At 41.4% G+C, this 16,364-nt stretch overlaps 1 protein-coding gene across 1 annotated transcript in view; it reads right to left on the bottom strand.

The window, feature by feature from the left end:
- The window catches only part of NPSR1 (neuropeptide S receptor 1), a gene marked incomplete at both ends in the record, with an annotated part of 61,569 nt that extends 56,526 nt beyond the window's left edge, over positions 1–5,043 (bottom strand). The window contains one exon of the mRNA XM_079302662.1: positions 4,897–5,043. Within this exon, the coding sequence (XP_079158788.1) occupies positions 4,897–5,043 (147 nt within the window). The remainder of the gene's footprint in view (positions 1–4,896) is intronic.
- Positions 5,044–16,364: the final 11,321 nt, after the last annotated feature.

The raw sequence follows: 16,364 nt of genomic DNA, 5'->3' as shown, positions 1-16,364 counted from the left end.
ATTGCAGGATGTTTTACCCATTACACTCTAGGAAAATTCCACAGAATTAGACAGATATTCCTGATTTAAATGTCAGCAGGAAACATAAATTTTAATGGTGTACCTATCTATATTTTTGTAGAATATTTTCAATGTGGAAAGACAATATTGTGTCACTCTAAGATCCATCCATAATTTATTTTATTTTTGACAGCTCTATTTAAAACTCTGAAGTGTTGTTTCTATTAATCACTTAAAATGATTATGCACACCCAATTGGTAAAATTAAAATATCTCAAAAATGTTTTAAAAAACATGATTTCTAGGCATATTTATATAGGAGAGGCAGACAGGTGCAAATCATGTGCCTCTATGTAGCTCAGGGACAGTAGTATGAGGGTTGTAAGTGTAAAAGAGCCCAAATCAGCTGGCTCAGAGCTGCTGCCTGTTGGACTGTCTTACTGCCACATCAATTGTGTTGCATTTAAGCTATTGGATGAGGCCAGCCTGGCCAACAGCACTGCAGCAGCAGTTTCCCAAGGAGATTATTCTCAGCGCCGCATCTCAAGAGCAGCAACAGTCAATACAGCACATTGCAGAGGCTGTGTTCAGGAGTCCCTGACACTTTATTTGGGTAAACTTAATCATTCTCCTCTCACTGCACTGAAAGTTTGCAAAGTTACCTCTGAATTATTTGATATGTCTCTTTTCTAAAATTCGTGATTGCATTGTCAGAGATTACTCCAGAAATTTCACAGCACCCATTATTATTTTCCTATTATGGATTCAATTATGGGATGCTCTGTGATATTTGCTTGAAAGAATGAGCAATAGTATAAGCAAATGAAATATAAAGTGACTCCTACATTTGGATGAAAGAATGGGGACATCAGACTGTGACTTCAGCAGTCTCTGAGAATACCTGGAGCCAAGTCCATGTAACTGGATAGTCCTGCAAAACCTATCAACATATGTTGTTCTCCTCAGCTCTTTGCTGGCGATAGTAAACCCCAACCTTCGTAAAAAGCATTAGCTCCATGGATATGCAACCCCTGTTCTTAGAATTGTGCTTATTTGACCTAGGTTGCACTGTCCTGTTTGATATCTGAGTCTGGGCTAAAACACACAGGTACAGGGAATGCTACAGTGTGGGGGGAGGACAGTCAAAACATATATTTAAAATAATTTGTGATGGTTTTGATAGGCACACAGTTCCTCCTGAGAGCTATAACACTTCAGCATCACTGCTGTGCTAATGCTGCATGGCACAGCAACCAGGGCTCATGGGAGCAGGGGCAAGGGTGTGTTAACATTTGGACCAGTGGTTGGGGTTCCCACTTGGCAGGGGAGACACTGGGTTCCCAACAACCTTGGTTATAAAACAACAAAACCTTTGTGTCCTGCTGCACAGGTGAGGACTCTACACAGCAGGAAACAAAAAGCACACATGATGGATTCCCAGCTCTGCTGGGAGGTAGAAAATGATGGCAGGAACAAAGTCCCACTGAGAAAACTCGCAGGTGCTGTTCCTTTCTATTTTTGAGCAGCCCAACCTTACACTGCTTTTTTGCAGGAAAGTTATCTCCTTTCTCAGCAGAGCTCTTAAAACAGAGAAGATCACTACGTAATCTTTCTGAGGACAAGCACACACTCCTGCCATGGTGAAAGCTTCTGGGTTATTTAGTATCTGGCAGGAGGAGATGCTTCCTCCAGCCCTGAAAAATCCTCCCAAACCCTGCACGAAATCAGGCCAAACCTATTCTGTGATTCCAGCTTTTCTCTGGCAGGTTTCTGGTTTGTACCTTGTCAGGTTTGCAGAATTAAGAAGGTCCTAAAGTAGAGGAAGGCTATAGGTTCAGATTATTAGATTATTTCTGCTTTTTCTGGACTACTGTATTTGGCAGGTGCAGTTGTGGTGCTTACTTGGAGTTCTTTTACACATGGATTAAGCACATTTAGAGGAGATTGTAAAGGGATGTATTGAACTGTCCTTGGCTTGAGAGATTGGAGCTGTAATTAATACTAATTTGCACATCTGTTTGAAATTAGGTGCTGAAACAGCCAGCAGAATTCCTTGTAATTTGAGTCAGTAACCTACCTGGATACACAGAAAGGCACCCAGGAAGAATGATGATCTGGGTTTTCAGGACGATTTGCCATAACACAGAAGCAAGACTTAAATAGCAGTGGGAATGAGGCAGTGCCTTTCCCATGGGAAGCACCACCTCATCTTGTGTGGAATGGTGTGTGGATACACTCAGTCCTGCCCCAAAAGCTGCCATTCTGTATGCAAGAGTCAGTCTAGTTAGCTCACATGACCACAAATCAGACTTCATTAGCAAAGCTTTGGTGAGCAGTTGGCCCTTCTGTAGTAATGACTACCTGACTACCAGAAGAAAATCAGCATTTCTCTAAGTGGAGAAAATGTTCCATTTCTGAGCTAAAATAAATCAACAAGATCCCCCCCCTCCCTCCCCCCCCCCCCCCCACCCACCCCCCCCCCCCCCCGCCCCAGACTTCCCCCCAAAAAGGCAATAAAAACCTGATCTGGCAAAACTGTGCAGGTTTTAGTTGTTAAGCAGAGGAGTACACAGAAGCTCAAATTTTTCTGAGAGAGAAGCATTCACAGCTCAGCCTTTAACAGGACTTTCTGTCACTGATATTCTTTCTGGCGCTATGCACATTATTTTACTTTTGTCATGTTGCCACAAAAGTATAACACAGACACTGTCTGGGGTACGTACCAGCTATCCTTTTCAGCTTGGAATGAAAAGAAGACACCAGCACATGCTCATGTAGCTTGAGCAGCATATGAGATACCCTGTCATTGGGCAAAATCATTAAAAAGTCATAAACACAGGCACAGGGTGTTACTCCCTAGTCTACATTTATCAGTTTAGATCATGTTTTTCTATGACTGCTTTGATAAGGTAGGTTACACCTGAATTTTCCAAGCAGAAATAGCTTGTGTGCTCTATCTGCATCCCAGCATACAGGCTCTGGAGTCAACCTGTGTAGTGACCACACCCTGTCTTCACAGTCAGCCACAGGCTACAGTGTGTTTGAAAATCCAAACCCTATTTGTAAGCTACATTTTGAACACTGAACTCTGTTTTTCAAATTCATTCAGCCTGTTCCAAACTGAAACTTAGATTGCTTTAGCTGCTTAACTACAGCATTGTAAAGAGAAACACGATGCTGCTTGGCTTGCTGAAGCAGGCGAGGACACAGCCACAACACAGGGCTGAGCTGATGGAGGATGGCCAGCTGAGTGAACAGGTATCAGCAGCACTTTCCACGTGTGAGTTTTACAGTGCTGAAGTTGCTGGCAGGGAGCCCTGTCTTCCCTAAACTGTAGTCATCAGAGCAGGTGCTTTCTCCTTCTTTCCTATAGCTGCACCTGTTGTCACTCGTCTCTAGAGTCAAAATATTTCCATGCCTATCAACAGCTAGTAATTGATGTGAAATCAGTGAATCTCCTTGCAAAGTTCATGCTACATGTGCCAGAGTCAGGCATGTGGCAGAGACTCAAATGCAAGTCTAATGAGAAGCTCTCAGCCACAGAATTGCTTCCTTTAGCAATGGATGAGCATGCATGACTATCCTTCATTTCCAAATTATTGTAATTTACTAAATCTCTCCTATTAATGAGCATTTTTCTGCCTGGGGACTTTCTAATTATAGAATTAATTGACACTTTTACCATTATAAAACATGGCTCCCATGACATTGTTCAGATTTACAGCCCTGACTATGAAAAGAAGACAGGAGATAAAGTTGTGAAATTATTATTCTTGTCCCTTGTGATTTTTTTTTAAGAGCATTTTAGGAGTCTAACATGGAGAGGGGAAAAAAAAAGGAATAAAAAATAATTTTCACCCTTGAAATCTTAGGTAGGAAGTATTATCTTAGCAATTATAAGCAGCATGTTAAAAGAGACCCTCATTAATTAAGAGTAGCACTATGGATCATCTCTTTAATTAGGGCTGGGAACCTGCTGTAATTCCACTGATTCCACTAGGATTGTGTCAGAGCACTACCAGTCTCACAGATACAAAAGTTGCTTCTGAATATATCCCCTTTTACCTCATGTGCTGTCAAATTATATAGATGCCTGTATCTTTCCAGCTGAAATTGATCTCTTTGGTGCTGAACTCTAGAAGAAATGGCAGGGTACTCCTAGTCAGACTTTTTTAATTACTTCAGCATACATCATACCATAAAAGTGAAGAGGCATGGCATTCAGAACAAAATTAGGCAGTAGCAACAGGCATAGAAATCTGAAGGAAATATGAACTTCAGAACTTCTTTAATCTTTTTCCTACATTCACATATTGCTAGGGTGATGTTTAGTTTTGGAGATGACTGAATACACTTCCTATTCAATTCAACAGCATTCACTACTGAATGACTCATCTGATGCATTCTTAACAGCAGATTTCAAGAGACGCTGCAACCCCCGCTCAACTTACCAATAAACAAACAAATTAGAACTTGTCCCTCATGACTAAAAAAACCCCAAACAACAAAAAAAGCCTCTCACTTGTGTACGATGTTTGTAACAGCTGCAAAATTGAAAAGAAATCCCTTCCCTCTAAGAAATTAAATTAAAAATGTGTTAAAAGTAATACAAGCTTTTGACTAAAGGTGTGTGTATAATACTATACCTCTACAGAAAATCAGTACTGTCCTCTCTTGGAAGGGGATAGAGTTAGCTAAGACATGTAAATGTGAAGTCAAATTTCTACAAGTATTTTGCTTTTCAGTATGCTCACACGTGCTGTCAGCTGTCTTTGCAGGGAAAAAGCCCCACCAATATCTAGGACAAAATAATCTTAGCTGCCTCCCCACATATGTGCTGAAAATGCTCCAAAGCTGCTAGAATTTGAGAAAATAAAGTACACCTTAAAGTGGTACCTTAAAGGAGTAGTAAAAGGATCCCAACTCCTCTTCTGCCACCAGTTCTGTGAAAGTCATCGTTTCAGTGAAGGTGACAGGGGTAAGATCCAGACAGCTGGTGCCTCCCTGGGAGCTGCTGCTGGTTTCTGTGGAGTTGACCTCCATCGCTGGATTTCTGGATTTTGTTTAAGTTGTCTAGGTGCTTGTTTTAGTAAGAGTTAATGCAGTCAGGCTTTTCTTGTAAAAGCGCAGCACAAAACCAGCTTCTCACTGGCTACCAGAGGTGTCGGGCTTCAGTGCAGCTGAGTGATAGCGAGAAAAAAAAAAAAAAAAAAAAAAAAAAAAAAAAAAAAAAAAAAGGAAGCTGGCATTCCTTTGAGCTTTTTTTTGGTACAACTCTGACAATAGCCATCCGTATGCTCTTTCCTACAGCAACAGCCAGTAACAAAGTCAGTACACACAAACCCAGTCATGTGCTTTGTCGACTCTGGATTAACTTGCACCCCAAGCTGTTAGCTCTGAAGTCAGGCACACCTGTAAAAGCATAGAGCTCCTCCCTGCTCTAAGCCCAGGAGCCTGGGTATTCCACTCAGCAACATCACTTACTTACCTTTTCTGGGCTCACTATGATTTTCTTTACCTTTAGTCTTACAGTATATCCATAAAGCACCAACACATTCCCCCATATTAGCAAAACCCTATTAAGTTTGTAGGCTTAAAATACCACAATTTTCCTGTCAATATCTACTTGACTTCATTAATAGACCTCTCCCTCACCTTTGCAAAGAGCTGGAGTGTGCTGCACACCCAGGAAGGCAGTGCTTTCTTTGCTGTATGGAAAATCTGTCTGGAAAGGCACAGCTCCTAGATAATTGGAGGCTCAAGACTCTTCAGGAAAAGGTAATTAATTATCTATTTGCAGAATTTCTGGGCACCGATCCCACATACTCCCTGTTTATTCAGATTCTTTTAGCCATCTCCAGTGGCATCAGCCCGGCTTTACACCAAGGTGACAGATGACAGTGCACTCACCTTCCCTGACCAGAGCTCAAAGTCACTTGTAAATACAGCACTCGTTCAGCTTTGCTAAGATGCTCTGCCTAAATGACAGTGCAATCCCAAGCAGAACTTGATGCTTTTCACACTCACACCCCACCAATTCAATCTCTCCTTACCTGCTCATGGCAAAATCCAATTCTGCATTTATGTAGGCACAGATGGCCATGGGTGAGCTCAGGAGTCTTTAAACTCCTCTCTCTCGCTAGCACAGCACACTTTCTCCACAGGTGCTGGAGCAGGGGTCTCCACAACATGCCTACATCATCTGTGTCCCTGGTCTTCTTGGGTCTGTGCTCATCCTTGCCTACATAAGCAGAAAGAGAGGGGTCACTAAAGGGTGCTCCAGCTCCCAGGGACTGTATCCACAGGGAAATTGAGAGGAATTCAGGTCCAAATTTTGACTCTGAACCCTCCCAAGTTAGGACATGCCTGGATCTAGGGCTTTGGACCAGTTCATTCTAGAGACTGCGGAAACCTCTGAGTGTCTGAGCAATATTCAGACTCTTCAGAAGATGCTGGAGTCATCAGTCATTCAGCACAGTCATTTAGAGGAGGGAATCAGTCCAGACCAATACAGATAATCAGTACCAGTCACAAAGCAATCAACTCTGACTAATATACACCAATGATCAACATTTAACAGCAAGAAATGATTCATGGATTGGAACATGACATAAATAAAAAAGAAATACTATAAGAAAAAAGATAGAAAGAAATATTATAGAACCACAATATTTTGCTGAAAACTACCAGGGAAATGCCATATATATTATATAAAAGAGAGGGGTAATACTTTTTGCATTTTTTTTTGGACTGATTGTACAAATCAACTTTGAAACTCTGCTAAGAAGTATTTAGGCAGCATTTCAGCTTATTGAAAATATTTTACCTATTTTTCCCCTCTTCTCTCTACCTTTCTTTCTTATATTTACAGAATTATCTTAGCTAGAATTAAAATTTATTACCCTGAATTTTTGGGTTTTGGTGGGCTTTTTGCACTTTCATTCATATAGAGCTGTTAAGCTCAAACACATCACAGACATTAAGAGGCTTTTCAGTATCTACACCACACGCCAAATCACGTGTAGCTCTCAGGGCTAACCTAGAGTGACCTGTCTTCTGGTTTTCTCAGCTACTTTCTTTAAGTAGTGCTTATGGTGCTGCAAAAGGTTATACCATGCCCTGCTCCAGCACCCTCTAGAGTACAAGGGCTAATTTGGGTTTTCCATCACTATTAGCTTTTCTGCCAATGAGTATTTCTCAGTTACTGTCACTACCATGTTTTGTTGAGGGCTGGTTTTATCAAAATGCTGTTTAGACACAGAATTTGAAGCCACGGGCTGTCTGTGGTACCACATCTAGAATTAGGCTAATTGTCTAGAATAAAATACTTTGTTTTTAAACCACTGCAAGTCATTACAAGTTTTTGAAATTTAGTGTTCAGAATTTTTTCCCCACCCCACTCTCCATGGTGAGATTAAGCAAATTCTGAAATGAATGGCTAAATAAAATACTTTTATGATTGACTCTCAAAAGCTTAAAAAAGGCACGATCAAATCCTAGAAACTCCTCTGTACTGAAACAAGAGCAGATTTATTCCAGTAACTCACTTTGGTTTTTTTCCCAGCTGGGACCTTGGAAAGTCTCTGAGAACTTCCAATGTTTTAAGAGATTGAGACAGTTTTACAGGGAGAGAAATTCAGTGTTCTCTCTGCTTTAATATAAAATGCTGTCCAATGATTATTGTAAGACAGTTTTTTATCGAATGTATAATAAAATATGCTTTTTCCTTTTAAGCCTTTAGAGGGACATTTTTTTTAAAATTCGCTATACTGTTGTACTGCACCACAGCATGCTTCATAAGTTGGAAAGATACTGAAAAATCCATAAGCGATAAGAATGGATTATTTGAAAGAAGAATAGAGAGAACTTGCTTTAGAGGCCTCTTTATTTGCCGTTGCCTTTATTTCAGTCTTGGAAGCTACACACATTTAGTTTGCATAAACAAAATCTTGATCCAAAATACTAGAAAACCTAAGAGCATAAATGGTTCAACTGAAAGGTGAAGAAAGTATTCTGTGGTAGCTGTGTGGAACAAAACTGATATCCTTCATGTGCAGAAACATGGGGGCAGATGTGCAATGCCTATTTTTTATCTCCCTATAATGGCTGGAAGAAGAGACTGGAAAGAAGAGACTGACTGGAAAGAAGAGAAAATCCTGTGCAACTGCAGAAAGTGAAACCAGGAGATTGATGCAATGCGATGTGATGCGATAATGTGATGCAATGTAGTAGATGTAAGTAGGTAACTCTGGAAAGAAAAGGTAAAAAAAAAAAAAACAGGAAAAACAAGAAGCAATGAATCAAAGTTTTAAAAGATAAGGTGCAAATTAGTGATTTTGATTATTTTAGCCTGAAATTCCTTGCACAAAAACTCTAGTCTTTCCTGCACAACATCTGTGAAATGCAATAGGTAGAGATGGGTCGTTTTGTACACCACACTGTGGATGCTCCATGGCAGGCAGAGGTGCCATCATAGGGGATGTTACATTCCAAAACTCTGCAGTAGCAGGAGGAATATCTGGTTTCTCCTATGCTATCCATTTCTGTATCTTGACTTCTACTGGAAGAAACTGTTGCGTGGCAGTGTTTTTGTGCATGATGTTGATAACCTGTCAAAAGTCAGCCAGTGTAAATATTCTAACGTGCCTAATCTTTAAAAAGATTAGGCACCTCTGAAATGGGCAGAAAAAAGGTCTGCACAAATGGTTTGGGTTTTGTTTGTTTGTTTGTTTGGTTGGTTGGTTTTTTTACTGAGACTTTATGGTAGATTTCTGGTTGTTTTTTTTTTTTTAATTTTTTTTTTTTTTTTTTTTTTTTTTTGGCATCGTTTAGAGTAAAATTGAAAAAAATATTTGGTTTTTTGCTCTTTGGAGCTTTGGCATCCTGGAGTAGTTGGGCATAATCATATTAAATGCAAAGAATAAATAATGGTATCAGACTAGGAAGAAAGAGAATGAGTTATTTCTTAGTCCTAAAAGAACAGCAAGTTAACTGCTTTTCTGTAAAAGAAAATGCTTGCCCAAATCTTCATATGGAAGCTTCGGAAGAGGAAATTTAGCCTGTCCTTCCCAATGCACAGCTCTTCTCCCCAAAAGCTGAACATCTGGGCTAATTCAGAGGGACTCAGCTGCTGGCTCTGGCAGCATAATACCACTTTACAGCTGTGTGCCCTTATCCCTGCTGCACAGGAGAGCAGAACTGACACATTAGTGACACAATTCCTGTTGTCTGTCAGAAACTCATTCTCCTTTTACTTAGCAAGACGCTTAGCACTTGCATTGGTTTCCTTTGGCACCTCCAGAGGGATGCAGACCTGAGCATCAAAGGTGGGGGATACCCAAACAGACTGGATTGATTCCCTCAAATCTGGAACCAAAAATGTCTTCACGTAGTCACCATGCCTAGGATGTGTCTGGGAAGGGATGCCCATGTTTCTGGACTCTTGTAGGACACTGCTGTGTGTGACACAGAGGGCTATTCTGCTACACATTTGCACTCACATTTATGCAATTTCTGAGCCCCTCCAGGTGGAGATAACATAAATTTCTAAATTTTCAATACTTGAAACAACAATGATCTTTTATAGGCTTGTTGGGGGCTGGGGTTTGTTCCCTTACTTTTCCTCCTCTTTGGAGAATTTTTGCCATTATTATGCTAAGAAAGCCTGCTGGGCTGCACCCAAGCTCTTCATGGCTAAAGACAAAGGGATGGGCGGGGACGGTCTCCCGGGCTTTTCACTCGCCAGCGGGGCTCTGAGGGTACTCTGGGGACTGCTCATTTCCAGCCCAAGCCATGCGAACACCGGGAACCAGTCTTAGGCTGTCTCCTCCGCTCCAGCCTCCTACCTCTGAGCACACAGCTGAGCACCAGGACCCAAACGATGAGTGGGGAGCCTTCCTCCACCCTTCTCCCACCTGGGAATGACGCTGCCACCTCCCCCCGGTCCCGCCTGCCACCTCTGTAGCTGCCGGGCCCTGCCCCGCTCTCGACCAGGACCGAGCACAGGGAGAGTGTGTCTGCAGTTGAAAAGGGACTGGAACTGAGTTATTTGTTCTGTTTGTTGTTAATTTTCATAGCTGCTGTTGTTTATGTTTGTCTGGTTAGATGTTAGTTAAAAGCTGTTATTCCTACCCCCATATCTCTGCCTGAGAGTCCCTGATTAAAAACTTATAATAATTGGGAGGGAGGGGGCTTATATTCTCCATCTTGGGAAGAATTCCTGCCTTTGTTGGCAAAATACCTGCCCTTCAAACCAGGACAAGGCTAAATACACAGTTACTGGGTTTTCTTGGCAGAAGCCCCTAACATCCATTGTTCACCTTCCCGAAGTGACTGTAACTAGGATACTAAAATTTGGGAGTCAAAGTAAGATTTCAGAAGCTGGTTTTAACCTCCTCCCAAGCATTTAATGTCCGGGTCTGCAACCCAAAACAGGACCTGGCAGCAGCACGTTGACACTGCCAAACTTAGCCATTCCCAGAATGCTCTTTGTGAGATACGAATTTCTGCTACACTCTACAGAGATTCTGGGGTTGACTCTGTCCCATCAGCATCACATGGATAACCTTGGGTCACAGGGCCAACTAACAGCACACTGCATTTATGGCATCCCCAAATTTTTTGGTTCTGGAGTTAGAGGCTAGAAACTGCAACTGAAAACCCTTTCTCTTTGACGGAAACATTTGAATTTGATTTTCATCCAGAATCTGAATAAACTTAATTTTGAAATATTAAAAGCATCACAGAATGAGATAACTGTTCTTTGCTGGGCTCCCCGCTGATGTCTCACCTGTCATGACTCTATCCAGCTCTGAATCAGAACCCCACACTGACAGCAAATTGACATTTTCCTCTTAACATCAGTTTTGAATCAGGTCTTTTCAAATGCTTAGATTTTACCCATAGTAAAACACTAGAACTGCAAAAATCGCAGAAAGTTTTTATAATAAATTATAAAAAGCAAGTTATATATTTCTTATGTAATTTAAACCATTTTTTAAAGAGGATTTTTTCTCATCTTTATTACTGTTTGTAGTCTTATTCCAGATTGGTTAATTTTGCAAAAATGATACACAGCCATTTCTCATTTATTGTTAAGAAACTTTTACAGAAGAATGAGAAATCCTTGAGAGATTATCTTTGAAAAGAGGCAAGCAGATAAAGAAAACATGGAGAGGAATTCCATTAAATATGAATATTGTGTTAGTGGAACTGTCAGACACCCTGAGATTTCAAATCCCTTCACTCTGTTTCCTTCAATATTACCATCAAGGAAATCATATATTTTGCAAGGGCTTGATTCTCCATTCATTTAACATGTTGCAGAGCAGAATATCTTTCTGTTCTGTGACTAGAATGGCAAGTAGCTTCCACAAAGAAGGAGCCAAGCCCCGTGAACTGAAAGAGATGCCTGATGAATGTACATTCCTATAAAATATTGAGGCAGTCAACATAGTCACTTGGAGTGTTCTAACTTTTAAGAAGCTGAGCAGGTGGCCAAAATGTATGGCATCCATCAGGTGCTGCCATGTGTACAAATGTCAGTAAGTAGGTAGAATAAATTCACAGCTCGCATCACCACCAGAATGATTTTTCCTTCAAAATCTTCCACTTCCAATTGCCAAGGCACTGTCTACCCTTCTCAAAGCACTGCAGCTGGAAATGGAAAAGAGCACAGAAATAAATCCAAGCTGCTAGAAGGGAAAGGTGGCTTCAGGTGAACCCTGGCCAGCTCCCAGCACAGCCAGCAGGAACGCAGCCAACCTGCCCGACTGCATTGCCCAGCACACCGTATGCTCATTAACAAGGCAACTGCAGGGAACAAAACACCAACCATATGCTTGTCCTGCCCCGCTTCTCCCTCTGCTTAGGGTCCCATTGAACTACAATGAGCACCAATGTACCTTGAGAGGGGGGCCAAGAGGCTGTGCAGATGCAGGTACTAGATCCTATATTGCCTAAAGCTGGCATCAGCAGCTTGTTGTAAAATCTCCTGAACCACAAGCCAGAGCCTCAGCAGTCCAGAGCTCTATTTCCAGTGTACAGGAAGGGCATTGGAGGAAAATTTGGCTCAGGATTTCCACATGGCAACTTCTTAGCCGCCACTGACACATAATGCATTTAACATATCTAAATAGGAATCCTTTTCAATTCTGTTTTCATATTGTTGCTTAGAAGCAGTTTTCTTTCCTTTCCTCATGTTTAATTGAACCAAAACAAATTTAACAGTCTGTTGGACAAGACTGTTAGGTCCCTTCCAACTGAAAATAGTCTAGTCTAGTTTCTTCTATACCAATGCTTAAATAATCTTAATCTACAGGGTATGATAACACATTGTATCTGCATTGGGAGAGAAATATTCCTCTCCTTCACTCCTTACCTTTCTGTCTGCTGCCTCTGGTGAGTGCACACAAGAGGTCATTTCAAGCCTGCATTGATACAGGAATTAATCCCCTATTAGATTTCAGAGGATGCCTGGATCTGATAAACCTCTCTCTTCTTCTAGAGGGGTTGATCCAATGCCTAAAACTCAGGCTTGGAGTTCAGGGAAGATGGTAAGCACCTTGCTCTTTTGCACATTCCCATTCTGCCCCTGACTAAGAGATCTCCCCTTCCATAAGGAAGAGCTTTGGAAAGTGAACATGTGACAGAAGGCCTTCTGGATGTCATTCCCCATTCACCTGGATACTCCTGCTGGCATAGTTATCCCCAACTCTGGGCACACAGATCAGTTGCAGCATTCAGCTGGTGTTCAACTGTAATTTTTGACAGACCCTCTATATACAGGGACCTGATTCTCAGTTTAAAGAGACTACACTATTGGTCCTCAAGTGGCAAATCAGAGCCAGCGAAATCAGCAGTAGACTAAAACTGTGCCAAACAGGAGCAGAAGGTTTTAAAAAACTGCACATCTGGATGAAGTGTGAAATTAAAGTTACAAACATAGCAAAAAAGATCATAATTAATGCATAAGAACATGTTTTCAGACTCTGATCAAATAGTGCTACAGATGCTACAGAGGTAGAAGAGGGCAACAAAGGGAATTAGTCTAATCCACCAATACTAAAACTTTGGGAAAAGAACAGCACAAACCACAACGTTGGTCAAAAAAATTTGCCCTTAGAGAGGTAGTGGGAAGAAAAGAAAGTGTGTGAAGAAAAATTTTTTAATGCCTGCATCCCTGCTCTTCTTTCTATGGAAGAAGTTGTACTTGGAGTAATGAATACACTCTGTCTTGTGGCGATGAGCAGCAGAGTGGAATTACAGATTTACCATAGAGGTAGAAAGCCATTAGATGAATTGCAAGACCCTTTATTACCAATTGCAATTTCATGGCAGAGTTATTTTTTATTAAATATAGAAGCAGCCAGTTGAATTCTTACTGCTCTTTGGTTTAATTCCACTTGTCAAAAGGCTGAAGAAATTACACAGAGCAGACTAAAAGTGCACAGCAGTAGCAGGCATCTTTCTCACTGCCTTCTTATGGATACAGAGAGAGAGGGAGAAAGAAAGAAATAAAAAAAATCATTGTATGGAAGAGAAACAAGTTACACCCAAGTTTCCCTTTGAAAAAGCCTAATGTAGAGTAAAATAAATGTACTGGACTGCTATCATTACTGCACCTAAAGAGCAGTTTGGACAATGTAACACCCTCAAGTACTGAAACTGAGATTTTTACCATCTCTGGCAAAAGATACACTTTACCCCCTGCTCTGTCATACAAAATCTGTGTGCAGACAGAAAATAAATCCGTGAAATTACATGATCCAAGTGAGAATTAGTGTGTGGGCAGGGGAATAAGATAATATTGGCCATAATATATAATTGCATCCCCAGTCATCTCCATGAAGACGGATTATGTATATTTCAGGCATCAAAAGGGATGAGCTATTCAAACCCCAGCAGCTTTGTGCCAGTGCTAACTTTGAATTCACAGAACTGCAGAGCAGTGAAAGGGAAGAGGAACCAGAGAGAGGTGAAGAAATATCCAATAAAGAAACTGTCTCAGCATGGCTCAAATCTCTAAGGCTTTGTTCATGCTTATCTGTCACTGCACATTGGGATGAGCAGGATGTTTAATAACTTATATTGGCCAGAAGAGCAAATGCCATAACAAAAACATTCTTTTTAAATTTTTTTTCTCTAGCATTCAGCAAATAATAAAAAAAGAGATTCAGCAGGAGCAAAAAAGATATATAAAATTTCTATAAAATATATTTGTGTATAAAAAAGTAATCTCCTGGAAGCCAGCAATTTTTAGACTATAACCTAGATGTAGATTAGTCTGGTGTGATACAAACCTTCATTTCCAAATGTCCTGGTTTGAAAGGACAGGTGTCTGCCAGTAAGGGCAGAAGTTTCCCTTTGGAATAGAGACTTTGGTTCCACTCCCCTCCCCCAAGTATTATGATTGTTTGAATCAAGGACTCTGAGGCAGAGATAAGGGGGGTGGGAATAACAGCTCTTTTACTAATATATCTAACTATACAAACAGAAAACAATAACAGTTAAAATTGCTAACAGAACGAAATAGGTAACTCGGTGTCAGTCCCTTTAGATGCAAGCACGCTGTCTCTGTGCTTAGTCCAGAGCCCGGATCTGCTGAAGGGCAGGCGGGAAACGGAGGAAGGAAGGAGGGGGGGAGGGGCGGCAGCGGCCACGCCGGTCCCGGGCGGGAACGGGCTGGAGCGGCGGCTCCTCGCTCACCGTGTGTGTCCGGGGGATCAGCTGTGTCCGCAGAGGCAGGAGGCTGGAACAGGGCAGATGCAGGGCAGGTGGTCGCAGAGGGTCTGGCTCTCCTGTGCTCGGCCACGCAGCTGAAGATCCACGGCCTCCTCCTCCGAGCTCGCCGGAAACGCGAGTGCCCTCCCGGAAGCCTCAGAGGCCCCTCAGGGGCCGTCCCCACCCACCCCTTTGTCTGGACTCATCAGGGACCCTGGGTGTAGCCCGGCCAGCTCCATTGGCATGATAATGGGAAAAAATTCTTTCAATTGACACAGTAACAGAAAAACACTCAACCCCCAACACCAAAATAACATACTCTTTTGCTAATATATTTTTCAGGCATCTTCTTTGGATATTAACTGATATTCTTTATCAACATATTGATGTTCCTGATAACACTAGGAAATGTATTTTCATTAAAAATGTGTGAGAGGAATGTTACATTTGTCTTTACAAACAAATTGTAGATCTGTTGGTAGGTAAAGTTAGCATCTGGAGATAAAAGAAACAATGGGAGGGATTACACTGATTGATGAATGGAAAAAGAGATTTGCCTTTACAAACAAACTGTAGGTTTGCTGGTAAATAAAATTGGCTAACAGAAGATGAAAGAAGCAACGGGGAAGGGGAAAATTGAATTCTACAAGAATTAAAAATTAAAAGGAAGGGTTATACATTAGAGGGGAATGTCAGGTGTCAGGCGTTCCGGGAAGTCTGTGCCTCTCGAGTACCTCAGCCAATGGGGAAAGAGAGAGGGAAAAAGCGGCCGGGAAATTAGGATAAAAAGGGAGGCTGTGTCCTCCAAAAATTCGAGAGATCCCAGGGGAATGCCCCATGGCCTCTCCCTTTATTCGAATAAAGCAAAAAGGACTCCTCTGTCTCCTTTTTGGACATAAACCTCTGGTGTTTGTGGGTTAATTTCCCTTACATGTGGAAATGAACTGCTATCATTTCCATTTCTGCATAAATAAAACCTTTCCATTACAGTTCCAATCCAATGAAGAAATGAAACAGGACTGTCTCACATGTGACAAGAGACAAGAGAGCATAGTTCAAAGAAACAAGACTGTTTCAAGAACAAGACAAGTAAAATACAAAATTTATCAACTAGTTAAAGGTTGTGGATACAGCTGATGTAAGTGTTCACATCCCGAGTGACCAAATAGGCAGCAAATTCTATCTAGGCAAACTCAATCGAGTATTTTTAAGTCCCCAGATTTTGAGATTGCTGTGTCTCTTAGATCATCCGCATTTCAATAAGGTGACAATGATGTGGATTTATCATGCTAATGATTCTTTCTTCACCATAGCAAATGCGGGTATTAGGATAGTTGTATTATGATACAAATGTTCAGAGAAATGTGAAGTAGGATGTTGTTTTTAGAGTGGGTTTGATTACCCTAATGATGGCATTGCATACAGGCAGCCCTGTGAGCCAGCTGATGACAGCTGCTCTATGTGCAGTAAGTTGAGGACCAGCAGCACCAGATCTTCATGCAGATAAATGGGCACAGCCCTTTTCAGCTCACAGATTGTGCCCAAGCATGTGAGCAGCTGATCTGGCTTGCTACATCTGGGAGGTAAACTGTGGATTCTTTACACATTAGTAATGATATGTGTATATGTATAAACAGAGATCT

Source organism: Erithacus rubecula, assembly GCF_903797595.1.
Source record: "Erithacus rubecula genome assembly, chromosome: 3".
Taxonomy (NCBI): Eukaryota; Metazoa; Chordata; class Aves; order Passeriformes; family Muscicapidae; genus Erithacus; species Erithacus rubecula.
Note: the sequence above shows the minus strand (reverse complement) of the source record. Positions and strands in the feature narration are given on the sequence as shown.